General features: G+C 54.9%; 1 protein-coding gene across 1 annotated transcript; it reads right to left on the bottom strand.

The window, feature by feature from the left end:
• Positions 1 to 3,002: 3,002 nt before the first annotated feature.
• On the bottom strand, positions 3,003 to 27,409 carry C2H8orf82 (chromosome 2 C8orf82 homolog). The gene is made up of 3 exons (XM_054018626.1): positions 27,209 to 27,409; positions 19,717 to 19,765; positions 3,003 to 6,396 (listed from the first exon to the last, which is right to left on the bottom strand). Exons 1-3 carry the CDS (start codon positions 27,320 to 27,322, stop codon positions 5,951 to 5,953), a joined length of 609 nt encoding a protein of 202 aa, XP_053874601.1. The 5' UTR covers positions 27,323 to 27,409; the 3' UTR covers positions 3,003 to 5,950.
• Positions 27,410 to 27,694: the final 285 nt, after the last annotated feature.

Below are 27,694 nucleotides of genomic sequence, written 5' to 3' on the forward strand. Positions count from 1 at the left end.
GGTATGACACCAGCACAGGCTGAACTGCCCCGGTGCGGGGGAGCAGGTCTAGGCCCTGGGGCTGAAGCAGAATTTATAAAGGGGGAGGGATAGCTCAGTGGTTTGAGCATTGGCCTGCTAAACCCAGGGTTGTGAGTTCAATCCTTGAAGGGGCCACTTAGGAATCTGGGGCAAAATCAGTACTTGGTCCTGCTAGTGAAGGCAGGGGGCTGGACTCAATGACCTTTCAAGGTCCCTTCCAGTTCTAAGAGATAGGATATCTCCATTTATTTTTACATCATTCCCAGCACCAGAGGGGATTTCAGCAGAAGCCTGGAGCGTGCAGCTACACGCAGGGCTGGTGTACGTGGCTCGCTGAGCCGTGCCCGGGGGATAACACGTACTCAGGGTGGGTGGAGGCCAAGGCGAAGAATAACCCATGGGCCCAGCCAGAACAGCATATTCCCTGCGGGCACCGATTTGTGCTTTGTCCAGACTCGTTTCAAGGGTGTTGAGCAACAGGGCTCGTGCCCCTGCCCTCGGCGGCTATTCCAGTGTAACGTGGCTCGTTTCCCTGCGCTTCACCTGCCCCTCGGTTCTCCTGCTATCGCCCAACGAACGGGAGCGAGCAGAGACAGGAGCAGGAATTACAACACACCCGCTCCCGGGTTGCGACCCTCAGCAGCTTTCTGACACTGGTCTGGGCACAGTTAGCTTTGTTCGCAAGAAGGACCCAGAGTAAATGCACCATTTGGTCCCGCTGCTCTTCAGTTGGCCCTGAACCGAGGCCAAACAAAACTCGCCCGGGGCCTTGACTCGCCTGGTGCGTGGAGCCAGATGTAAGGACTTTCCAGCGCTCGGGAACACACCCATCACAGGCAACGGCCTTGTGCCAACGGTCTGGCCAACAGGCGAGCTGCAGCTGCCCTCAGAGGCTGTTCTCTCCCAGGACCCAGCCTGTGGGTCCTCTGCACCTCGTGTGCTCATCTCAGAGCTGTCATGCCTGACGGGACCCTTGGGGCATCCTGTCTGACCTCCTCCCAATTACCCCACTAGTCAGCCCCATCCCTTGATTGGCTAAAGGCAGCCAGGCCGGCTCTGAAGCCTTCAAGAGATGGAGAATCCACCACTTGGCTTGGTTGTTTGTTCCAGTGGCTACTGACCCTGACTGAAAAATGTGTCTAATTGGTCTAACTTCCAGCCCCCAGTTCTTGTTCTGCATTTCACCCCATGCCAAAGAGCCCTTTAGAACACACTGCCTCTCCCCTGGTTAGGAACCACACGCTACCCACCTGTTGTGTACGTACACATGGGACGCGTCGCTGGCGCGGCGCGGCCCGGCAGGACGCTCAGTTGAGATCAGCAGTGCACAGGCCCCTTTCCAGCACAGCCGTGGCTCCACGTCCCTCAGCTCCCTCGCTCTGAGCGCCTGCAGCTCGAACACCCCTGCATGCTCCTTCCCGCTGTAGGCGCCAGCACGTGGGCAGCAGGAGGGGAGAGTTTAGAGCCAGCGGCTGGATGGAAAATCGGCAGTGGTGAAAACCCAGAGGAGAAGGAAGACTTGGGGGGATTTATTTTCTACTGGTTCCCTGCAATGCTCCTCAGAGGAAAACTCCCAGTTCCTGTCCAATGCTCGTCAGCATGGGGAGCGCGACGCTTTCCTCTGAGCTCCGGCACTTCTCGAGCTGAACAGTGGGTGTAGATTATTGCCAGGGCTTGGAGAATTCCCAGCCTCAGGACAATGGGAAACTGGGGGCTCTGCTTTGCCCCTCCAGCGGCTTCCCGCCCTGGCAAGTAGCCACTGCCACAGCTGGCCGGACAGAGCTCCCTCGCTGTTGCTATGATCTGTGGCCTGGGTGTGGGGCTCACCAGAGGGTAACTCTCTTCCCTTGGGGTGAAACACTGCCTCTGCAGTGCTCATTCCAGCCGTTAAAGCTGCTACACCCTCTCCCACCGAGTACCCTGGGGCGCCTCCACTTGGTCAGCAGAGGGAGAGCCAGCTGCCAGCACGTGGCTGCCACCCCTGCTGATGCCAATCAGAGCACACAACAGCATCCAGGACTCCAGTGATACGGCCGTCTGACCCCAAGCAAGTCCCTCCCCCGCCTCACGCTCTGTGCCTCAGTTTCTCCATCTGAACAAGGGAGATAAGGCTCCGCGCCTGGCCACGAGGGCTAATGGCTGCACAGCTCTGTGGAGATGAAAGCACTCAGCTGCACTCGTTTTATTTCCCTGCTCACTCCGTGGTTCCCTGAAGGTTTGGCTGCCGTACCACTGGGCTGGAAGAACGCATTGGCTTGAGGAGCGAGCGGTGGTTAATTGCAGCATGCAATTAATTAATTCCTGTCCCTCGGCCCCTGCTCTGTCCCGGCCTCTCAGCTGGGAGAAGCCAGGGAGAGCCCAAGGGAGCAGGCTGAACGTCACGCTCTAATGAAGCTGGGGGTTGACACAGCCCTGGCGGGAGTAGAGGCGCTCCCACGAATTCATTCCTCCTTGTCTCCGACGCGTTCCTGTCTTGTTTGAAGCATGAAAAGGAAGAGAAGGCAGCGGGGCCCGGCCCACGCAGTGACTCAGGGAGAACCAGCCGCCAGCCGCGCACAGGGCCCCTTGCACCTGACATGTGGTGGCTGCCATGTTCGTTGCCCACTGGGCGGGCTCGTCAGCACCACCTCCCCCACGTTGCCTGGGGTGGATTGTTTGCTGTGGCCAGAGTAGAGACGGACTAGCGGCCCTGAGAATGCCCGACAGAAGAGCCGATAAAGCGCTGTTGGCCGGGCCGGGCTGGAGAGTCCCGGGATGGAGCAGGGCCGTCCCGTGGCTCAGTACCGCAATTCAGCTGCCACCTCCCTGACTCTGAACCCGACTCCTATGGGAGCGGTGGGTGGGGGCTGTCCACACAGGCGACTGACGGATGGACGGAGGGGCTGCTGGCTGGAAAGCAAGGGTGGATCCCTGAACCGGGGGACGCTTGGACCCCACAATCCAGTGAAAACATCGAAGAAATCAGCCCATCCCTGGCCGGGTTGCTGTCAATCATTTATTTATTGAGTTGTTGTCACAGAAAAAAAACCCCAAACTGTTCCACTCAGAGCCCCCAGCTGTGTGTGTGTGTGTGTGTGTGTGTGTGTGTGTCAGGAAACGGCAGCCGAGCGGAGCAGCCGTTTGCAGCACACCCCGTGCACAGCAATCGAGTCCAATACTCCAGTTTATCCAGCCCCACTCAGACCGACTTGCGCGGGTCACACCAATGCAGCCTGGTTGGCTTCTCCCCACGCACTCTGCTGGGTGACTTCTCTCCCCCTCCCCGTCCTCTCTTCGCTTGGGCTTCTCCACTCAGAGGAATCAAACTCAAGGGACAGGCTTTGCCGAAGGCTGAGCGCATCCACCCACTCGGAGGGAGGCCTGCTCCAGAGGGGAACATACGCGACTCATTAACCACTTGGCTGCTGCCGTCCTGGTGCCGAGGCTGAGCCCCCCCACCGGACAGCGTCCCATTGGAACAATGACACGCCCAAGGACTCCCACGGGGCTTTGCACAAAGAGATCTCAGGACATCTCACAAAGGTCGGCAGCACTGGCCCAATTCCACAACTGGGCAAACGGAGGCACCGGCAGCAAAGAGCCTCGGGTGCTGGGTGCCCACTTGAGGCATTTTAAAGGTGCTGAACCCCCCACTATCCACTGTGCTCAGCCCCTCGAAAGGAGCAGGCTGGAGGGGTCTCAACCTGGATACCAAAAACGGAGGCACCTACGATCAGCGGATGAGTGAAAATTCCAGGGGAGGCAACTCGTGACGTTCACACAGCAGAGAACCGGCAGCCTGCAGCCAAGGGGTCAATGACGCCTATGCGATCCCATGGAAAGGAGCCCACGCCCCTTGTGCTCACGGATCCCAGCCTGCTGTCCTGGTGCTTCCCACCCCATTGGTGCTAACTCCGGGCAGTGCCCCTCTGACCCCTCGTTGCTGCCAAGCAGTAACAGAACCCGAAAACCTCCGGGCTGTCTAAAAATAGGCTCTGAGGATTGAGAGGGGCTTGCTGGGCCGGCTGCTGCTAACAGATGCCAGGGGCAGCGCAGCCTGGCTAAGTTTAGGGTCCCGCTCGAAAGCTGTCAAGGAGCATTAAGTCCCTGGGAAAAAAGCCTTTTAAGAGGAGGTTTGAGCGGCTCAGCGAGCTCGCGCAGCGATTGGTTTTGGCAGGGCACCCGACCGTGCTCTGTGCTGGGACAGCAGAGGGTGGTTTCAAACCCCTGGGGCAGGCCAGCACGAGGCCTCGGCCTGCTGGTGTCAATCACACCCGTAAGGCAGCCTGGATCCGTGGTGTGAGCGGCACGTGGGCAGCGTGCTGGGATCCCAAGCCCCCAAACAGGAAACACCCTGGGCCAGGGATCAGCAAAAGCCCAAAGGCTGATGGGACGTTTACCACCTTGAGGGGGGGCAGGATCGGGCCCATTAAAAGGCACCTGGGTGGGATTGAGTCAGCATTTATTTAGCAACTTGGAGGCGGCTGGAATGGCGGCCCTGGGGGCAGCGCATCGAGCCCTCCCGTCAGCCTGGCTGGACAGACACGAACGGTCTCTGGTTTCCAGGCAGTACTAGGGGCTGGGGCGGAAGCCAGGAGAGCGTGACAAGGGGCATCACAATCCCCACCAGCCCCAGGGGGAGGCCCAAGTCTGCAGCCTGGCCCCCAGAGGTGGGGGAGGGGGATCCGCAGGTCATGGGGTCGAGTGGAGCCCAGGAGTTACCACAGGGGGCTAGTGGGCTTGGGGGGCTGAGCCCCAGCGGGCAGGTCCCGGGGAGACCCTGCCCTTCTCGCTGCGGGGAGTCTGGCTAAAGATTCTCCATCCCCCAGGCACCCATCGACGACCCTCTCCGAAAGCGGGTTATCTGCAGCGCGGTTATGGAACGGCAGAGAGCTTTTTAAACACGGTTATTACGGCAGTTTAAGCTCCTGGTTCCCCAGACTAATCCCGGTTCAGAGCACGCCAGAGATAATCACGCTGCAGCCTCCCTGCAAGCGCCGCTGGGCTCCCACGAGCGTCCCACTCCTCCACCCGGGAGCTCAGCGGAGCCTGCCGAGGCGGGGATCTCTACCAGCACGAAGCACCCCGGGCTGCATGGCGAGAAGCCGACGAGCACAGCAATGGGGTGCGGGGCACAGGCACTTGGCTGGGGGCACTGAGGCTAATCTGGCCGAGTCTCTCCTTCCACTTCCAGCAGCCTCTCACGGCCTCTCCTGCTATGGACAGGCAGGAGGGGCAGGGCAGATTTGTTCTTGTCTTGGTGTGGGGGAGCGGGTTGAGCGGCGGGGTCTTTCCCCACAGCGCTCACCGCTCGGTGAAGGGCAGACAAACAGTGAGCACGCACCAAGCAATGCAGCAGGCCCTGGGCCCACACCGAATCTGCAGATCCTTAAAATGGGGAGGGGGTGAGGGAGGAAAGGGGCCCTGGGCTGGGGGGTTTGTAGGGCCACAGGTGAAGGAACATGGATTCCGGGTCTGCTCCACCCTGCTCTGCTCTCCAGGGACAGAATCCCAGCGCAGCTCGGCAAGCAGGGGCTCCGTTCACCTCCGGCTTGGCCATCTGCTTGGACCAGAGGGGACAAGAGCCGCTGCTTTTCCGGCTTCCCTTCGGCTCCCACTAGGAGGTGGCTTTCGGAGCTCATGGCCGCCCAGTCCAATCTAGAGCCTTACGTGCAGCCCATGGGGTTCGAGGGCACAGGGCACCCACAGCCCTGTTGGAGAAGAGGCCCATGGAGGCCCTTCAAGCAGCCAACCCCGGGGTCGCTTGGCCCAAGTGGCATACATCTGGCTGGGCAGCCAGGGGGTGGGCTGCAGAGAGGGGGCTGGGTGCGATCTGCTCCAGTGAGTGCCAGGGAGGGGCTGTCCTCAGGCTGTTGCGAAGCAGCCAACATAGCTGCAGATGGCCAAGCTCTGGGCCAGTCCTTGCTCTGTCCCCAGGCGACGCCCCGGCTCAGGCGCTGCTGTTTGAGCGGATCAGCTGCACCAGCTCGTTGGTGAGGGTGTAGCGCTTGCCCTGCCAGCGGAAGTGGGTGGGGGGCCCGCTGGCGCCCTGGCTGTACTCAAAGCAGGGGCTCAGCTCAAAGGCCAGGGACGATTTCACCAGCCCCACGCCGCCGGCTTTCTGCGAGGCCGGGTGATAGACGCGCCCGTTCTCAGGGAACATCACCAGCTTCTCTGGCTCGAAGCCGACCACCAGCCTGTCTCCACCACCGCAGTAGGAGAGCAGCTCCTCGCCCGCCCGGCCCCGCAGCAGGTGGGTGAAGACGATGGGGCGGTCGTCGCAGCGCACGAAGTTGTGCTCTCGGCCGCAGGGGGAGAGGTAGGGGAAGGCGTCCTGGTAGCGCCCGCTCCGGTTCAGCTGCAGTTGTTTGAAGAAGAAGGCGAGGAACTGCTTATCTGCGAAACAGAGAGACACCACAGGGGGGTCAGCGGCCAGAGAACTAGATCGGTGCGCTCTGCAAGGCTGAAGCCTGTTTTACCCGACACACCTCCCCCCATCAGCGAGCGGCTTCGTCAGAAGCCCATATGCCAGGCCAACAAAAGGCACGTTCCCTGCAGGGGCTCGGGAGCACCCTTGGGAACCTCGGCCCGGAGCTCACTCCTGGCTGCAATTCACTCCAGACCCAGCCCAAAGTGCACGCTGAGGAGGACGGAGGCCACGGCTCCCTGGCCTCGCACGGGCCTGCTGACGGATCTGCTCCCGGAGATGCGCTGTTCTGATTCAGGGAGCATCCTCCTCCCCACTGCCTGGTATTGCAATGCAGTTACAGGCCTTTAAGCAACGTCTCCCTTGGAAATTAGCAGAGCTGCACCTGGCCCCTTCCATCTCCAGAGCTCTGGCAGGCTAATCAGGAGGTGGCAGCAGAGCTACTCCGGGAAACATCGCTCCTGATTAATTCCCATCTCTAAACTAGAAGGCCTCCGCATTCATCTCTCTGCTGACCGCACACAGCGCATCTCCAGCTGTCGTCCGACAGGCTGCTACGGGCTGTATGGGGGTAAGGAATCAGCCCTGGCTGTTACCGGCCGCCTCCAGCTCTCTGGACACGCTGCTTCTAGCCCTTCATTGTCGGCATGATCTTTAGAGCCAAGGGGCCCCGTCAGACCTCTCTCCCCGCATGGCTTGAACCTCCTGGGGGCACTCCCCAGTGGCACAGGAGCGGCACAGAGGTCAGCCTGGCATTGAGCATGCCTCTCTTGCCAGACTCCCACTTATCCCCCTAAGTGAGCAAAGCAGGAAAGTGAAACATACAAGATCTGGTCAGTTTCATGGCTTTGCTCTGTGGCCAGGAAGCAGGAAAGCGAAAGGGACAGGAGATCATGTTCTTTGCTCCTCCATTGAATCCCTCCGACGCCTCCCCCTTCCTCACCACATGAAATCCAAACTCCTTGGCTCTGTTTTCAGCACTGTGCAGAACTGTCTCCTCCTCACCCCCCCCCCGTGTCTCTTTCTGCATCTCCCCCTTTCTTCTCCACTCTTAGGGTGACAGGACACCCCAATATTGGGGGCTTTGTCTTTTATATGCAACATACCCCCTACAAGAAACTAACCGGCTGCTTATGGGGAGGCTGGGGCTGCCTGGGGAGAACCTCGCCAGCTCACAAAAAAACCCCAGTGTTAACCTGAGTGACCACGGCCACCTTGATCACATCCCTCGCACGTTGTGCCCCTCAGCTCGCGTCTTCTCCAATGGAGGTTCTTTGGGGCGGGGCCCTTTTGCCTCGCACATGGTGAGTGCTACAGCAAATGAGCCACACACTCATTAACAGACGAGAGGGCACCAGCATCGCCCCCCGGGCACAGCCCTGCTCCATCTGTCAGAGACTAGTTCTCATTTGCTTTTAAATCGATTGCCAAGATCTCACACATTCCTGAAAACCGACACAAAGGATTGTTTAAAAACGGGAAGCCCCAGAGGTCAGTGCATGTGGGGCTGGAAATATTCCCTGCAGGGTTTAACAGGGTGCAACCCCTCATGAGAGAGAAGAGTTCTCGAGGGTGGTGCAAGGGGATAAGAGAAGACATATGGGCCAGTCATTATTTAGTGTACGTATTACAATGACAGCCAGAGGCCTGGATTGGACTCAAGTTGGGTTTGGGGCTGAACATGTGACACAAGAAGACAGTTGCTTCCTTGAGGAATTTACAATCTAAAAAGGCAAGTGATGCACCGAGGGGAGGAGAGAGGACTATAGAGGTCTATGCCCAGCTCCGCCACTGAGATGCTGCGTGACCTTGGGAAAGTCTCTTAATGGCTCTCTGGCTCAGTTAACCAACAGGGGCAAGGACACTGACCCACATGACAGGACTTCAGTTGTGTGTGTGTGTGTGTGTACAGAGAGGGCTTTGGCTGGAACAGAGCAATGAACCTCAGAGAATTACAACAACTAAAAGCAAGGGGATGACATTGATCTGTCTAGGTTCTTCAGTACTACTGGGATGAAGGCCAGTCATGAGAGTGCCTTACAAGCAGCCATTCGTTAACCCTCTCCTCCTGCCCCCGTCATGTAGGGGAGTGCAGTTACCTCCATTTGACAAACGGGGGAGTGACACGCAGAGAGTCTAAGGGACTGGGCCAGTGACACAGCGACGCAGTCGCATGCCTTAGCCACCAGCCCCTCCTTCCTGAACAGAAGCGCTTCCTCCCAGCAAGGCCTGTTGAACCGTGGAACAGTTGCCCAAAGGAAGGAGTTTGGGATATTTAGAACTGGGCGAGGTCCTGGTGAATCGACAGGGACTGATCTTGCTGTGGCCCGTGGGGAATGGGCTGAAGGAAACCTAACAGGACGCCCGAATCCTAGGACGAGATGCAAGTCGCCCTGTTTTCCAAGTCGCCTGCTGAACCTACGTGCTGCCTACCCATGCTTCCCGAGAACTCCGGCCGGATTCCCCTCTCAATTTCCCCCCCAGACATCCAGAGTAACTCCAGGGCCCTCCACAGAGTCACACCAGAGATCTACACCAGCACAACCAAGCGCCGACGGTAGCTCAGGGAAGTGTGCGCAAAGGAGGGGTGACAGCAAGTCACACTGGCAGGCAGGCAAGCCGGGGGACTCGCCTCTGGCTGGTCACCGGGAAGAAGCTGATTTTGGCCAAGGAACGTTTGCCCATTGCCTACTGCTGCCGGGCTGTTCCCGGAGCGAAGCCCCACGCCAACGCTGGCCAGCTTTGCCGCTCACGGATCTTTCAAGGGGCACAAGCTCCCGAGAGGCATTTTCAGGTTAGTTTTATGTAACAAAGATAATGCAGTAATAAAAGTCACAGCTGCCTGTTTGCCAAGTGAATTGTGGCCTACAGCAATTAGACATTCACAAATCACCTTTAAAATACTCTTTAGCAGCAAGGCTGCCTCTGCACCGACGGGGCCAGCTACAGCTGCCGAGAGCTTATGGGAAACCTGCAGCTCAGGGAGAAGTCATTTGGCAAAAGCAAATTACTTCCCAGTACTTATTAGCTTACACCCTGCTGGGTGGATCCATTTTTGTTAGCTAATGGTGTCTTTTATTCTTTTGTTTTGCCTGGCCTCCTTTATCAAGCCATTTAACAGTGTTCTTTCAGAGCAGCGCCAGGAAGGAGGTGGACATATTGTGGCTGATTGTTCACCTAAAATACAGCGAGGGGAAGTCAACAGTAGCCACTTGCCCTCTACTGCCTCTCTCGATCAGTGACCTGGAGAGAGTGAAACAGGCAGAAGGCTCGGAGGTTTTAACAGGCAGGGGAGAAGGGAACAGAAGTTATTAATAGCAAGAGCTGAATCCCTGTAATTGTGCAAAAGAAATAAACATGCAAAAGGCCTTGTGCTGTCTTTGCTGGAGAATCTGCTGCTGGAGAAAGACTGAATTGCAAACAGTTTTTAAAGGAACATGGACCGAAATGGAGGTGGAGCTCCAGAAAGATGGCGCCGGGGAGGGGGAAGTCCCAGATGCTGGACAGTCAGAGGGCTAGCGGTGCCTGCAGCCAGGAGACCCTGGGCTTTGGCAGCAGCGGGACAGACCTAACCGCTCCCCCAGATCTTGCACTAAGCAGGGTTAGGCCAGGCCAAACTCTGGGATGGGAGATTTCCGAGGAACATGTCAATGTGACAGGAAGTGGTGCTGATTCAGTAGCCAGCGCTTCCCCGTCTGACTCAGCAATGACCCACCATCCCATCATGGCGCTAGGGGTGCTGTGCTGCGAGGAGCAGGGTGTGTGACTCAATAAGGGGTGCTGCCCCCCACAAGTCGGTCTGCCCTGTTAACAGCTGCTGCATTCCACCGGCGGGTGAAGCAATCCCTAAATATCCTTCCCTACCCTCCCAGGGGCTGCTGCATCTCCATGTTGGGGAAGCCCTTTGCATCTGCAGCTCTTGAGACCCTACAGACAGTGAGAAATGCCCCACAGCCGTCCTGGGGAAACCGAGGCGCAGCTGGGTGAAGCCTTTCACCCTTGCTCATTAGGAAGCAGCCCGCACAGTGAAAGGGGTTGGGGTGAATGGCCAAGACCAGGCCGCTCTCACCCTGCTATGGGGCAAGACCGGAGGGCTGCAGGTGCCCAGCGAAGCCCGTGTGCCATCGTAGTGAGATCATGCCCATCTGGATAGGGCACTGGACGGGACTCAGGAGACCTGGGCTCTATTTCTGGCTCTGCCCCTGATCTGCCGGGTGACCCTGGCCAACTCACTGCCCCTCCTTGGGCCTCAGTTTCCCCATCTGTCACATGAGGATAATGATGCTCAGCTCCTTTGAAAAGCGCTTTAGGCTCTGCTGCTGAGAGGTGCCGTGCAAGAGCTGGGTATTGTTAGGTACAGTGTGTTTCTGTTCCAGCAGCCTTGTAACTACCTCTCACTGGGCTTAGCCGCACCTGGGGCTGTGAAAAGGGTCCAGCCTGGCACAGGGGGTGGAGAGGGGGGAGCCCTGGAACCAGAACAGGGTTTCCCCATTTGTTTGATCCCGGTGGGGTGGGGAGGGAGACACACAGACAGACCCGGCACACCCAGTGCTGCCTGGGGCTGCCTTACTGTTACCAACACTGGCGAGTTCCGGCATGCGCCAAGTGGCTCGGCTCACGAGGGAACGTCGCACGCTGGGGTCTGTCCCCCTCTAAGTCGAGGCACAGGCAACTGTGACCTCGTGCAAAGGAGGTGGCTCTGGGGGAGGAAGACTCAGAGGAGAGTCATTTGTAGCTTCGAGGCCTGAGGTTCACATCCCAGTGCTGTGGAAACCATCCCCGTGTCCTGCCCTCAGTACCAGACAGCAGCTGCTGGAACCTCAGTGAATGGCACCATTGAGCTCCTGCCGTTTTCAGTCACTTGAAGATAAGGGCCCAAACCTGTCCCTGTGTAAGTCGATGGTCACCACAGGGATGAATTTGGTCCAGAGCCTTTAAACGCATGGTGGGTCATAAACTTTGCTAGAGGAGTCGCTCCTCTCAAACCGAGGTGCTGGAACTAGGGGGGCTGGGGGTGCTGCAGCACCCCTGGCTTGAAGTGGTTTCCATCATATACAGGGTTTACAGCAGGGAACGGCAAACTACGGCCCGGGGGCCGCATCCGGCCCTTCAGACGTTTTAATCCGGCTCCTGAGTTCCTGCCGGGGAGCGGGGTCCAGGGCCTACAATGTAGATCAATCTCTGATAATTTTCATATGACTTTACATTGTGCCTCTTCATATAACCTTGTGGTGGGTCTACCCACGTGTGACCTCTGTTTTCATGGGACTTTGTATCAAAGCCTCATTTAGAAACTTTGCATTGCCCTTGGTATAATATTATAGCCCCTAAGGATAGAATAAGATAGAAGAAACATTTCTTTTTGCTAGCAGTAGAACAAGAGCTCTTCCCCGCCCCCCCACTCTTAATCAATTGCCCTGTTGAATGAATGAGGTGTGGATGAGCAAGGCATGGAAGGCAGACAGCCTCAATTGTTGGAGAGGGGCTGGGAGCCAGACCCAAGGACAATAAAACGTGTCAAGTGGGCTCATTAAAGACAAGCAGACATACTGACAGCCTCGGGGGTTAGAAGCAAGCACCTTCTTTTGGAAACACCCTCTTTGCAGCATTGGGACAACACTCAAAAGAAAGCAGCACAAAGGACCAATGGACACAGACACAGAGTTTGAATCTGGTCTAGATTTGCATAAGAGAAAAGCTGCTATAAAAGTGAGGTGTCTTGCAGAGGACCCCGGGTCTCGTGTTGTCAACATGGGAGCATCGATCCGGATCGGCAGAAGCCCGGCTCCACCCCCTCCCCCATCTAACTCACCTGGCCAGTGAAGTTAAGGGGAGCAACTAATTGGTAACAACAAGACGGAATGGGTTTGTGTGTGTGTGTGTGTGTGTGTGTGTGTGAGTGTAAGTATAATATATTATATGCATATAATACAGTGTTAATAAATACATGTACTACTAATAAATGTGGCGTTCTGCCTTATTCCCCTTGAAAAGATCCTGTGCAGTACTTTAAGTACAACATTTTGGTGGAGAATGCGAAAGGGGGAGCAAGCATAGAACCCACAGTTATTATCAAACTGGTGTGCACACCGCCAGCTTTAGCAAGCCTGGCACTAGAGGAAAAAGAGTGTAAACTTTCAGTTAATTAACCAAACTCTGAAGGATATAGGAGTTTAGGTTTCAATTGTGTTTCTCACTGTGATCCGGGGAAGGATTAACCAAACTCTGAAGGATATAGGAGTTTAGGTTTCAATTGTGTTCATGACTGAGCTAAAGAGGAGAACTTAGTGTTTCTCACTCTGATCCGGGGAAGGATCTAATCCGGGGAAGGATTTGTATAATTGGTATATGAACCCTCGGTGGTAGCAGACCGAGTAATACAGAGGGAAGCTTAGCGTCTCTCCCTCTGGCCCAGAGTGGGTTAAAAATATAAGATACAGATCTTGTTCTGTTAAACCAAACTCTGAAGGATATAGGAGTTTGGGCAGTGTAGTGTGGTTTATGTTTGTTTGTTTTGTTTTGTTTTGTAAGTAATATTGTGGTAATTTTACAATTTTAAAGAAAATGTTTAAGAAATGGAACCAGGAAGGGTGGGGGCTAGTTAAAAAGCCCACCCTCCTTGCTAAATTGGTAGTAAAACAAGGCTTGTGCCCAGGGAAAGGAACTGTTTATTGGAAAAAGCAGGATCGGGCCCAGGCAAGCAATAGATAAAGAAACTAAAAAACAGGTTGGGTACAGAGAGTTAAAACAGCACTCTCAAATCTTACAGCAGCAGTAACATCAGGAGAAGAAACATTTGAGACCCCAGAAGGGGGCAGACCTTTGGGACCCCTCTGGAGATTGGGAAGGGGGATATTTGGGTAAATTCCTCCTCCCAGGGCCAAAATGCCATTGAAACAGTTAACAACAGTGCCTGCTTCTGCCTCAGATCTCCAGGCCATGGCAAAATGGCTGGAGATTTTAAAACAAATTTTTTTTTCTAAATAAAGTTTTAACGCCCTTTTACTGAGAGAAAGGGAGGATTTACACTCACAAAAAATGCACCACTTAATTAGCATTTGTGCAGCCCCAAGTACCAAACACACTGTGGCAGAGACCAAGCAGGTTCTGCCAGGGTGAAAGCACTGTGCTAATTTGTTTCCAAGCTTCTATCTTTCAGGCTCTGAACCAGAACATCAGGAGAGCTGGTACCAGCTGAAGAGTTATAAAATACCATGGTTCTAGTGTCATGACAAAGTCTGTGTTCAGTGTTGTGTGTCTGTCTCTAGTGGTGTCCTGTGCTAGCATTGGGTCCAGAGAGAGAGGGGATACTACACTAGACAGGGCAAATGTCTTTTCCTCTCTCTACTTCCCCCATGTCCATCCAACTTATCAATCACCACTTGTGTCCAAAAGACTTTGGTTCCCAGTGCATCAGGTTTATTTTTTGTTAGGTTCTCTAATAGCCATTTTGTTGTTAATTTTTGTTATTAATACATTTGTATTGTTAGTCACATTTGCTTGTATTGTTAATTCCACACTTTCCTCTATGCACTCTGATTCTATTTCCCCAAGCCCTGAAGGGTAGTTCTTGGGCCCCCATCACCTGTAAGACCTTGGCCCATAATTGTATGGCCCCATCTTTTAGGTCCCCAGAAACCTCTTAAAAACAACTGTTAAAAATAGAAAATTCTGCAACATTTTGGCAACTGAATGTTAGTTTAAGTCCAAATCAGCTTAAGCTTGCATAACAACTGTGGTACTCCTACAAAATCTTATTTGTTGTGTGTGCTTAAAAAGTGACTTTTATTGTTTGATGGCTATTGCAGCATCAACCTTGGGCCTCATTTTGTTTGTCAGTGTACCCTATTATTGTAATGGTAATGGTTTTGTTGTATTTCCAATTATTATAATTATAATTTGTTTGCATTTGTGTTTATGTTATATCTGGTGTTTAGTCAATTGTAATGGTTTTAGTTATATTCACCTGGTTATAAGTGTTTGGTTTGTTTGCAACAAATACAAAAGATTTATATGGTGACCACTCAAGAATTGTTCTTGAGAGGTCAAAAGGGGGACAATGTAGATCAATCTCTGATAATTTTCATATGACTTTACATTGTGCCTCTTCATATAACCTTGTGGTGGGTCTACCCACGTGTGACCTCTGTTTTCATGGAACTTTGTATCAAAGCCTCATTTAGAAACTTTGCATTGCCCTTGGTATAATATTATAGCCCCTAAGGATAGAATAAGATAGAAGAAACATTTCTTTTTGCTAGCAGTAGAACAAGAGCTCTTCCCCGCCCCCCCCACTCTTAATCAATTGCCCTGTTGAATGAATGAGGTGTGGATGAGCAAGGCATGGAAGGCAGACAGCCTCAATTGTTGGAGAGGGGCTGGGAGCCAGACCCAAGGACAATAAAACGTGTCAAGTGGGCTCATTAAAGACAAGCAGACATACTGACAGCCTCGGGGGTTAGAAGCAAGCACCTTCTTTTGGAAACACCCTCTTTGCAGCATTGGGACAACACTCAAAAGAAAGCAGCACAAAGGACCAATGGACACAGACACAGAGTTTGAATCTGGTCTAGATTTGCATAAGAGAAAAGCTGCTATAAAAGTGAGGTGTCTTGCAGAGGACCCCGGGTCTCGTCTTGTCAACATGGGAGCATCGATCCGGATCGGCAGAAGCCCGGCTCCACCCCCTCCCCCATCTAACTCACCTGGCCAGTGAAGTTAAGGGGAGCAACTAATTGGTAACAACAAGACGGAATGGGTTTGTGTGTGTGTGTGTGTGTGTGTGTGTGTGTGTGTGTGTGTGTGTGTGAGTGTAAGTGTAATATATTATATGCATATAATACAGTGTTAATGAATACATGTATTACTAATAAATGTGGCGTTTTGCCTTATTCCCCTTGAAAAGATCCTGTGCAGTACTTTAAGTACAACAGCCCCACTCCGCACGGCTCCTGGAAGCAGTGGCATGTCCCCTCTCTGGCTCTTTTGCGTTGGGGCAGCCATGGGGCTCCGCACGCTGCCCCCACCCCAAGCGCCGCCCCCGCAGCTGCCACTGGCCAGGAACTGCGGCCAATAGGAGCTACAGGGGCGGCGCCTGCGGCCAGGGCAGCGCACAGCAGAGCCGCCTGGCCGCACTTCTGCATAGGAGCCAGAGGGGGGACATGCTGCTGCTTCCAGGAGCTGCTTGAAGTAAGCGCCGCCCAGAGCCTGCACCCGACTCCCTCCCACACCCCAACCCTCTGCCACAACCCTGATCCCCCTCCCACCTTCCGAACTCCTTGGTCCCAGCCCGGAGCACCCTCCTGCATCCCCAGTCCCCCCCCCCCCGAACCCCCACCCACAGCTGGAGCCCTCACCCCCATCCCCCTGCCCCAGCCCGGAGCCCCCTCCCACACCCTGAACTCATTTCTGGCCCCACCCCAGAGCCCACACCCCCAGCCTGAGCCCTCACCCTCACCCCCTCCCGCACCCCAATCCCAATTTCATGAGCATTCATGGCCCACCATACAGTTTCCATATCCAGATGTGGACCTCGGGCCAAAAAGTTTGCCCACCCCTGGTTTACAGTTTGGTTCAATGGCACTTGGCACCCCCACTATACAAACTGTTCCAGCCCCCTGCTCCCACGAGCAGAAGAAACGTGACCCCTCAGGCCAGCGAGGGTGGGAGGAGCCTTGTGGAAGCGAGGCAGCTCTGACCAGCAGATGTGCAGATTTCAGGGAGTCCAGTTTACAGCACAGTTCTCCTCTGAAAATCAACCCCCGAAGGCCTGGGGCCGGGTCGCAGTTAATCTGATCAGATATGCTCAGGTCACGGGAGGATTTTCTAATGGTCAGCCCCAAACTCCCCCAGGATCTGAGAGTCGAGCTGGGTTTTATCTGGGTCACACCCCATCAGGGCCGTCCCTAGGGTATGGGGAATCGGGGCATCGCTTTGGGGGACCCCGCGGGTCGGTGCGATTGGCCAGCGCACATGGGCGGCACATGAACCGCTGGCTGGGGAGGTTACCCCCCAGCCCCACCCCGTCCACACGAGGGAGAGCACGCCGGAAGGGAGAGCGCACGGCAGCACCGCAGCAGCCTCCCCAGCCCTGGGAAGGCAGGTGGTGTGGCCCCAGCCCCTGGAGCCCAGCGGCAACGCTGAAGCGGGGCTTTGGGGGGGCAGAGCCACGTCTGGCTGTTTGGAGAGGCACCGCCTCCCCTACCCGCCGCGGTCGGTCCCAGAAGTGACGGGTTGGTCCTGGAAGTGATGGATTTGTCACTTCCTCCCTCGGCCCTACAGCCCCCTAGGGACGGCCCTGCACCCCATCATCAGTAATAAAAGGTTGGAAGGCAGATCTGGCCTGCAGCGACACCTCTGTAACCCTCCTGCCACCAGCGAGCATGCACGGGGGCCCCTGATTGAAACTTAGCAAACAATCCTATTGATGGTGTGGCTGGGGACACTGATTGTCCAAAGGCATGTTCTGATTGGCCAGCTGATGTCCGTTCAGGTGATGTCACAGCCACGGACCAATCAGAACTGCTGTAACCTCACTGCCCACCAGAAGAGCAGAATCCCTGTGCCTAGTGCAGTGGAATTGCTGATACTTTCGAAGTGCAAAGCCGCATTCCCATTCTCCTGTTGTTCCCTCTTATCCTTCCACTAGGTTACGGACCTTGTGCAGTAACTGGAGTTCTTCGAGACACGTGTCCCTATGGATGCCCCACTTCAGGCGTGCATGGGCCTTCGACAACAACGAGGAGTCCGGTGGCACCTTAAAGACTAACCTTCGGGCAGAGCTTTTCGGTAGCGGTGCCTGTTGGGCCCACACATGCACCCTATACACCCTTGCGCTCACCCCAAGCAGCATTCCATCCCCTTACTGCTCTCTCTTCTCCGGTCACTCAAAACGACTTGTCGTGGCAACGGATACACTGCACAAAGTTCCCTGCCCTATTTAAAAGGATGCTGGGGTTTTTGTATGAGCCGCTGTCACAGCAGGATGACATTAATGAATCTACCCTCAGAGCCTGCCCCCTGGGAAGGCTTAATTAAATTCTAAATCTAATCACAAGCAGTCACTCGAGCAGGGTGTGCGAGCAGCCAGTGCATTTGTCTGCGTGTTCAAAGGCTGCTACTGAGGAACAGTGCAAAGCGCACAGGGAATTACAAGTGCTTAGTGTGAACAGCGCCCTCCTCCGGGGAATTCGCTTCACATTAGGAGCTCAAGCTTCACCCAGACCTCGCGCCCAGCGGCGAAAAGTTCAGTGGTTGATCTGCCAAGTGAGGGGTTGGGGGATAAGCATTGCCTGCAAAAAAAGACTACAGGTCCCAGCATTCAACGCTCCATCTTGACCTGAGCAGAAGGCAGATGAAGACTCAGCATTGCATGCTGGGACCTGTAGTCTCTGTGGCTGCAGAGCTGTATTTAAAGTTGGGGGGGCTGCAGTTTGCTCTGTTCTGCGGGGGAAGGTTTAGGACTCAGGACTATGCTAGTTCCCCCTCCCCGAACCCTGATTGTTAAGAAGTGGGGAAGCCGACGTAATGGCCGGCGAACACGGCAAGGGGGGGCTGACAGGCGGCCCATTCAGAAGAGCGCCAGGCCCCGGCGGGCTCACAACAAGCCTAGGGAGCCGTGTTGCCAAGTGGTGGCAGTGGCAGGCCAAGCAGGGCCATTGGCAGGAAGCGGCTCAGAGGACTTAGAGTCTAAATCCCAGGTTTCAGCTCATGTGAAAGTAGCGGTGGATCTTAAAGCCCCATTTAAGGTTTAACTGGCCATTTGCTGTAGCCTCGGAGGAGGGGGTGGGGTTATTGTGAGGGGTGGCAGATTAACAGGGACCTGCTATGAGGGAACATGGCACTGTGGCGTGACGGGCTTCACTGACCCGAACCCCTCTGCGCTCATCCAGGCTACGAGGGGCGAGACCTGCCATCAAGGCAACCTCCCGTTGAACCCGTTTAAATCACGTTCTCCCCTCGCCCGCTGTCCCGGGCCCAGCCGGCTGCTGGTACAGGGGAGCAGGGATTTCCCCGCGGCTGAACTGCTCTACTAACACGCGGGTCCAGCTGTGGCTTTCGGAGCCCGAATAAGGATGACAATCGCACACACAGCTCTTGAAAACCAGCCCCTGAGAAGGGGGTGAGTGCGGCTCCGGAGGAAGCTCAAAATCCTGCAGAGGAGCTAAGTGAGGGGATTTTAGGACTCATCTCCAGGCTTAGCCCATGGGGCTCTCCCAGCCGGGCCGCCCCCTCCTGTCCCTGCAAAGGGGTGCGCTGGTGAATAACCGCAGCAGCGAGCGTGGAGGAAGTCAGCGCAGGAGTCCTGCGGGCAGACCCCAGAATAACGCCCTCCTGCGAGCAGCAAGGGAGATTGTGTTTCTGCAGTGGGTGGGACCCACGGGTGATTAGCGGCGGGGCTGGAGAACTTAGCTGAGTTATATCCCTCACCCCACAGCTCCTGCAGCACAAGCCGCACCAGCCTGTCTCCAGGCCTAGGAAGTGCAGCAGAATACAGATTTACCCGTGATAGCCTGGGACACGTTCACACCCGCGCAGCAGTAGTAGTAGCCTTACAGCCTAGGCGGGCTGCAGCCACTAGAGGGCAACACACTCACCCAACAAACGGGTCTGCCGGATTCCAGCCAGCAGAGCGCAGCGGTGGCCAGAGATCCTGGGAGGACAAAGTGCACTCAGGAGCCGCTTGGGCGATTCCAAGCACTGCCTGGTATCATCACAACCACGGCTGAGACTCCAGAGAGTAGCTAGGAGAAGGCGCTGAGCCAGACGGCACCGCGAGGTTCAGCACACCCCTCTCCATGCCTCCCTCTAGTCAGGAGAGACCCCGTCCCAGAGTGGTGTGAAAGGGAGCGCATGGGGCCCCGCTGATCAATTGCAATTTCGATAGCATGGCATCTCCTAGCACCGTGCTAGGGCAGTAGGGCCAACGCTGACTCAGAGGGGAGAGCGCCCCCCACTCGGCCCCCCATCCTGCTCCCTGCAGCACAGCGAACCCGAGTGCTTCACTGGAGCACTGGGGTCTGCCCCGCCCAGAGGGGAGAGCACCGCTATAGGTCCCATCAGATAAGTGACAATTCTGAGGAGCGAGAACTCCCTACGGATTCACCGTCTCTACGTCCTGTGGCACAGGAGATTTCCCCCACCGGTCTCCCATCCAAACGCTGAGCCAGCCCAATCCTGCTTAGCTTGCGAGAGCCAAGTTCCCAGACGGGGGAAGAGAAATCATCCCCTCACTGGAGAAGGGACAAGGGAGAGCAGAATCGGGGCGTGTGGGGAAGGGACGGCGTTACCTTTAAAACAGGTGATGAAGTTCTTCACTTTGGCATCGTCCAGGAAAAGCTGCAAAACAAGGCAAGAGGGGGGACAGTGAAGATCAACCTGCCAGAGCACAGAGGGGGCTCCCCTAGAGGACCGTGCCCCAGGGGCCAAGGGAGACATTTCAGAGCCATGCGTCTGCGGCTCCAGGAGTCCACGGCCCAACTATCCTACACAATGTCACGGGCAAAGCATGTTCCGTGGAGCTCTGCGGCTGTCCTTTGATCACGATGGAGAACGGCAGGCAGAGACCTGCAGTCTCCGTGAGCCAGATCTCTGGGTTAAAGAGGATGATGCTACAAGGGCTCCATATGTTACAAATTAGGTGTGACCTACTGGCCCTTGCCACATTGCCAACACGCGCCTGGGTGGGACATTGCCTCTGCTTTGGAGCAACGGCTCCACGTTGTCGCCACCTCCCATCAATGATCCCAACTGGTGCTGCTGAAACACACGGCCAGCCAGGCGCCCCCCTCCCCAGCTGCAGGGAACGAGTCACTCACTGGAGTCGCAAGGCGTTTCCAGTATCCTCTGGGGTTGTGAAGAGAACTGGGCCTCTGATGTTCCGGCCATGCAGCCGTCCCCTCCCCCGGGTCTTCTTTCTATCAGTGGGAACTAACCAGCGGCCTGATTTTCAGATGTGCTGAGCACCTGCGGCTCCCACTGAAATCAGTGGGTCCTCTGGGCACTCAGCCTCGTTGAGAATGAGGCCGTCCATCCCTGCTCCCCACAGCAGAAAGGGGGCGATTCTGCAGCAGCCACAAACAGCCCCAAAGCCTGAATTCGCAGGATGGTTAATGTACAGAGCAGGCCGATACACCTCAGCACTGCAGATGCTTCTTTAGCACTAATTACAACTCCTAATCTCTCTCGCTATGACTAATTCACCATTAATGCAATATGCGGGTAATGCAGGAAAAATGATCAGTTGATGCTAACGGATTAGAGAGGCACAAACAGCCCGGAGGGCTGGAAGAGGGCCAGATGGTATTTCCCGAGCCCAGTAACAGACTGTTTCATGGGTCTGATGCTTCCCAGGATTGAGATCTCACATGGAGCTTATTAAGAAGTTTCCCTTGGCTTTGAAAGCAGGCCAGCCCGCTGACCCTACAGCTAGCACGCTGCTATCCTGTCTGGGAAACCCAGCCTCGATCCCCTCTGCTCCTGGCAGTGATGCTGCATGGACGGTGCCCTCAGCCCGGCAAGCAAGGGGAGTGACAGCAGTTTGCTCAGTACCCATCTGCCTGGTTGCTTTAGGGGTGGCATCAATGGAGGCTGGGAGGCGTTCCTGCAACGCTGCCCGAATCAGAGGAGAGCAGAAGGGGGCAGAGGGGAGCTGCTCTTGGCTCCAAGGACCCAGGAATCCCCCCAAGAGAAACAAGGAATAGATTCCATCTGCCTCCTGGCGGAGAGGAGTCTGCTCCCCAGGGTTTGTCCATAGTTCGTACGCAGCGTAACTAACCCAGGCACAGACATCCGCCAGATCACAGGCTGCTACTGCTTGGCCTAGGAGAGTAACCCCATTAGCTGGGAGTCCATAGCAGGCGGCTACAGTCACTGGAGCCGGCTGCTAGAGGGGGACAGGGTCACAGGCACCTCGCTAGTGTATTGCAATAGCCTCTTAGCCAAGTGCATCTCCCCACCAGCCTGACCTGTATTTGAACCTGACAGCAACCACCTCCCTGGGGTCGCGTAGCTCAGCAAAGTACCCCACATGCTACCGACTGATGTCGCCGCCATCTTTCAGGCTAGAACGGACACAGCCTTGCCTCTCCCAAACCCCTGGCTTTTGGGGCTGTGCCAGTCCCCGCTTCCCCCTTGGGTCATGGCAGGGATCACACTGCACTTACAGTCACCATATTTGAGGACTTTGGCACAGTAATGTGCATTTTTAGCTTTTTGGCACCATCTGGTGGCACAACTGGGGAACTGTCACTTTAAGCCAACTGCACAATCCAGATAAAAAATCATCCAACACAACAACAAAAAGTGGAACCAACTACAACAAACTTCACAACTCACAGAACACCACCCTGGGAGGCTCCACAGCACTCCATGACACACCAACATCATCAGTTTATCACGACGACCCCTAACCGGAGTTGAATTCTCTGCAAGGGACTGAACGTCTGCCCCAGCACAGAACCTGATACCATACGAACATGTGGAGAGCTAGAAGAAATCTTTTGCTACCTCCGCCTCCAAGAATTCTTTCACAACAATGATGACACCACCCTCAACTACCGTGTTCCCACCGACAATCACAGGAAGAAAGAATCATCTGACTCGACACCGCACAGTGGACAAAACCACACACATTGATTGGCTGTGAAATCCTTAACACAAATCACAACCACCACAATCCCTCCACTGCCGAGAGGACAGCTATACAGTTCCTGAAATCCAGCCACCAGAAAACGATCAAACCAGCAGACAAAGGGGGTGCTATCATAGTTCTCGACCATGATGACTACGTCAATGAGGCCAATCGACACCACCTACTCTAAGAAACTCAAAGAAGACCCCACACCACAATTCACCAGATATTTAAAGGATGTCATCAAATCCTTCCCCAAACAACTCCAAGAGAAACTATACAACCTCACCCCCCATGAGACCACCCCAGGGACCTTCTACGTGCCTCCCAAGGGAGCCCAGGCAGGTCCATCATATCTGGCCATTGTACTCTTACTGAAGGAACATCAGGACTCATAGAAACCATTCTCAAAGCACTCGTCACGCAAAGGGCCAGCTTCCTCCAGGACACAACCAACTTTCTCCAGAAACTCTGCAACATTAACAGCCTCCTTCAGAACACCATCCTTACCACCATGGATGCCACCTCCCTATATACCAACATCCCTCATAATGACTGCATGGCTGCCTTCCTCAAATATCTACAAAACAATGGACAACACTCAGATATCCACCCCAAACACATCATCAAACTCATCCATTTCAGCCTCACCCATAACAATTTCACATTCAGCAACAAACACTTTGTCCAAACCATGGGAACAGCAATGGGTAATGGCTCCCCAATATGCCAACTTCTGCAAGGGCACCTTGAGGAAGAATATCTGGACAAATGCACTGTGAAACCAATGATATACCTGAGATATATCTGGACAGATGACCTAAGCTCCCTTGTAGATTTCCACCACAACTTCAACAACCAGCACCCATCCAATTAAACTCTCTCTAGAACACTCCTGCACCAGCATCAACTTCCTGGACACCACAATCAGCTTCAGCAATGGAACCCTACAGACAACTACTTACAAAACACTCACAGATGACACATCCAGTAACAACCCTAAACGCACCAAGAAATAAATCTGTTATCTACAGTCAGGCACTCAGATACCACAGAATCTGCTCTGAGGAGAAAGTCCAGGATACACACATTAACACACTTTAAACTACCTTCACTAAACAAGGACACCTCACCGGAGAAGTAGATCACGTCATGGAATGGGCCTCAAATGCCTCAAAAGAACCAGCTTCAATACAGAAAAGAAACTCTCTCTGACTTCACATCTCTAGTTGTCACCTACCACCCCACACTGGCACCCATGCATACAGGGTATCACTAAACAGTTACAATGCACACTTGATGGGGACCCCAACCTGAAAGAAATCTTTCCCAAACCCCTCTTCTGGCCTTCAAACAACCCCCCCAACCTCGTCAAGCTCTCATCAGAAGCAAGCTCCTCATATACCAGGACTCACCAACTCAAAGTGGCACCAGACTCTACCAGAACAACAGATGCAAAACCTGTTGACACCTCCTCTGCTACGATGTTCAATACCCCCCACAACACACCTTTCAAGATCCATGGGTCCTACACATGCCTGTCACAACATGTGCTGTATCTCATCCAGTGCATTAAATCCCCCTCAATAACTATAAAAAGAAGAACAGGAGTACTTGTGGCACCTTAGAGACTAACAAATTTATTAGAGCATAAGCTTTCGTGGACTACAGCCCACTTCTTCGGATGCATATCTAAAAAATCCATTCCATACGGCTAAATGCAGTGCCTTGCATAATGACAAGTTTCAGAGTAACAGCCGTGTTAGTCTGTATCCGCAAAAAGAAGAACAGGAGTACTTGTGGCACCTTAGAGACTAACAAATTTATTAGAGCATAAGCTTTCGAAGAAGTGGGCTGTAGTCCACGAAAGCTTATGCTCTAATAAATTTGTTAGTCTCTAAGGTGCCACAAGTACTCCTGTTCTTCTTTTTGCGGATACAGACTAACACGGCTGTTACTCTGAAACTCAATAACTATGCGGATTAAACCAGACGAGCACTATGCTCTCAAATGAATTCACCCAGGAAAATGATAAAAGACAAAAGCACCGTATCAACTGTGGGTGAACACTTTCCACAAAGCAATTGCTCTACATCTGCCCTCTCAGTTCTCATCCTCTCAGGAAACCGGCACAACACCTTCAAAAGACAAGCCTCGGAGCTTAAATTCCTAACTTTGCTAGACACTAAAAATCATGATCTTAATAAAGACACTGGATTTATGGCTTCTTACAACAATCAATAACCCAATAACTCCCTTTTTTTGTTCTATGACCGGAAGGGTGTTAATGGGCCACTTCATCTTGAAACAACCTGGTCCAGCTTGTATTTAGCTGTGACACGCTGGGTATGTCTACACTGCCATTAAAAACCCGCGCTGGCCTGTGCCGGCTGACTGGGGCTCTGGCTAAGGGGCAGTTTAATTGCACATTAGGTGTTCGGGCTAGGGCTGGAGCCTGGGCTCTAGGAACCTGCGAGGTGGGAGGATCCCAGAGGGCTGCAGCGTCTATCATAATTAAATTGCCCCTTAGCCCAAGTCAGCCAGCACAGAGTTGCCATGGGTGTCTAATTGCAGTGCAGACATACCCTCTGACTGCCTTCCCCAGACCTGCCAAAGAGCTCTGTGCAGTTCAAAAGCTTGTCACTCTCACCACCACAAGTTGGTCCAATAAAAGATATTACCTCACTCCGTGTCTCTCTGATCTCCTGGGACTAACACAGCCACAACACTGCACACAATCCAGACTCAGTCGCCGCCTGAAGGCCAAGAACCAGAGCACAACACAGCTGCCTACGAATTTACTGAGGGGTGGAAGTGGGGCCTATGAACCCAACACCTGCCTGCCCTGCAAACTCCCTCCCATTCCTCCCCAGGGCCGGCTTTAGGAAGTGCGGGGCCCGATTCGAACAGTTTCGACGGGGCCCCGACAGGGATGACTAAAAAAAAAAAAAAAAAAAACACGTTAAAAAAAACACGTGGGGCTTGTACTCACCGGCCCGCGCTCCTAGTCTTTGGCGGTGGGTCCTTCACTCACTCCAGGTCTTCGGCGGCACTGAAGGACCCGCCGCCAAAGTGCCGCCAAAGACCCGGAGCGAGTGAAGGACCCGCTGCCAAAGACCTGGAGCGCCGCCGGGTGAGTAAAAATTAAAAAGGTGCCTCTAGCCAGGGAAGGGATTCTCTGCCACTTGCCCCCCACTCTGGGCGACCCTGCCACTGGGCGCGGGGCCCTCTTAAGAGCGGGGCCCGATTCGGGGGAATTGGTGGAATTGGCCTAAAGCCGGCCCTGTTCCTCCCCACCTGGGAGCCAAACCGCAAGCTGGGGTCTTCCCACCGCTAACATCACATTGTCAAAAGCAACAGAGAGTCTTGTGGCACCTTACAGACTAACAGATGCACTGGGGCACAAGCTTTCGTGGGTGAATCCCCACTTTGTCGGACGAAAGCTCATGCTCCAATACGTGTGTTAGTCTGTAAGGTGCCACAGGACTCTCTGTTGCTTTTTACAGCTCCAGACTAACACAGCTACCCCTCTGCTACCTGATCACATTGTCAGTGGTAGTTTTTAAGCATGGACCAAAAAAGGGAGTTTTTAGCAACAGTCTGTGGCTGCAGAATCTGGGCGTCCTGCTGATGACACAAGAGGCGGAATAGGCTCTAATTTGCTCCCCTGTATTTATGTCAGTGCCTGTCAAGGCAAGAGACTTAACTCAGATGCAGGGCAAGGGGTGAAGAGGCCATTCTTAGAGACAACGCAGCCTAGCGCTCCCGTAGAGGTGGAGCTGGAAGGAGGACACCGGGCTCTCCCTGTCTGGAGGCTGGGCCCCAAGTAGCTGATCTCACCTTACTGCGACGGGCAAACTTCGTTTTGTGCCCAGCTACCCCTTGTCCCACATAATGAGGCTGGGCAGGGTTTTTTTTTTATATAATTTCAACTGATAATATCCATGTTCATTAACAAACTTTTATCAATTTCAATGTTCACAGCTGTGCAAAGTTATGGGCTTTAAGTATTTTTTTCCCATTTTTATCAATGTAAATTTTCACATTTGTGGGAAACTGTTGTAGTGGGGGGTGTCAGACAATTAATAACAGTAGACGTTGAGATTCAAATAGTTAAATCTTTGTAAATGTGAAAACACAAATTGTCAACCTCACACGTGAACAGCCTCAAATCAAACCCTGGTATGTTCTCAAGCAAGATTTCTCTTAGCTGTAAATTTCGGTCATGATGGGTGGAAATATTTTGTGGGTGCTTGAGTGTTTGCTGGACTCAACATTTACCAATAAAAACCGAATCCTTCCAAGCCACCCGGCCCTGGCGGTCGATGCAGTTACTGCTCCGCTAGTGACTAGGAACTAGCCATTGCCAACTCTCATCATTTGGTCATGAATCTCAGGATAATTATTGTTTCCCTTAAAGCCCCAGCTCCTGGAGTCAAGTGGGTATGTGATGATTTTTTGCCACCATTCTAAAGGAAAAGTAAGTTTCTAGCCCTAGTGGCGTGGAGACAGCTTCCAAACCTGACCCCAGTGCACCCTAAAGGCTCAACAAACGGAAGGCAAATAAAAAGACCCCCGAATCCAGTATTTTTACATCACCTCATGATTTTTGGTGAGCCTGACTCATGATTTTGAACACTGGAGGCTGGCAATGCTGCCTGGCAGAAATGGGGGGCTGCCCGGCTCTGGCACAAGCTGCCCACGTTGGCCCCCAGCTGGGTTTGCTCTGGCTCCCGAGCCCCACTATCAGCTCTTGGCCCACAGGGGGAGGTGGCAGCATTTCCCCTGGCCTCTCCCCGGACCCCTTCTCCCACAGCCCCTCTCCTCTCCCCTCCCCAGAGCCCCCCGCCCAGTGCCCCCAGCCCCGCACCCAGCAACCCTGGCCAGCCCCGAGCCCCTGGTCTGTCCGGCCCCTCGCGCCCGTCCCCGGGGCCTCTGATCGCCCCCCCCGCCCGGCCCCCCGCCGCCCGTCACCGGGGCCTCTGATCGCCACCGGCCCGGCCCGGCCCCGCCCGTCCCCGGGGCCTCTGATCGCCCCCCCGCGCCCGGCCCCTCCCCCCGCCGCCCGTCCCCGGGGCCTCTGACCCCCCGGCCCGGCCCCCCGCCGCCCGTCCCCGGGGCCTCTGACCCCCCCCCCCGCCCGGCCGCACCTGGCCCTGGTGGTCGATGTAGTAGAAATACTCGCGGGCGCGGGGCGCGGGGCTCTGGCCCTGCGTGTAGGCGGCGGGGCCCGCGGGCCGGAGCAGGGCGCGGAGCAGCCTCATGGCCGGGGCCGGGCGCGGTTACCCTGGAGCGGCGGGTCCGGCCCCGCAACCGCTCCCCGGCCCCGGGCCCCGCGCTCCGCGCTCGCGTTCCGGGGCCGGCCGGGACCCGGGGCCTCGGGACGGGGCTGCCTGGGGGCGAGAGTCCCGCACCCCCCCGGCCAGCGGCAGCTGGTCCCCGTGCCCCCTCCCCCAATTAACCCCCCCGCACAGCTCCTGCCCCCCATCGCCCTCCCCCAATTAACCCCCCCGCACAGCTCCCGCCCCCCATCGCCCTCCCCCAATTAACCCCCCCGCACAGCTCCCGCCCCCGTATCCCCCTCCCCCAATTAACCCCCCCGCACAGCTCCCGCCCCCGTATCCCCCTCCCCCAAT

The sequence above is a fragment of the Malaclemys terrapin genome, chromosome 2 (genome assembly GCF_027887155.1).
Source record: "Malaclemys terrapin pileata isolate rMalTer1 chromosome 2, rMalTer1.hap1, whole genome shotgun sequence".
Taxonomy (NCBI): Eukaryota; Metazoa; Chordata; order Testudines; family Emydidae; genus Malaclemys; species Malaclemys terrapin.

What these genes read in the sequence shown, in the direction of transcription:
- C2H8orf82 (XM_054018626.1), bottom strand. Translation starts at nt 27,322, where the DNA reads ATGAGGCTGCTCCGCGCCCTGCTCCGGCCCGCGGGCCCCGCCGCCTAC. An exon ending in ACATCGACCACCAGGGCCAG is followed by an intron (nt 19,766 to 27,208) that starts GTGCGGCCGGGC and finishes CTTGTTTTGCAG; the next exon opens with CTTTTCCTGGACGATGCCAA. An exon ending in CTTCATCACCTGTTTTAAAG is followed by an intron (nt 6,397 to 19,716) that starts GTAACGCCGTCC and finishes TCTGTTTCGCAG; the next exon opens with ATAAGCAGTTCCTCGCCTTC.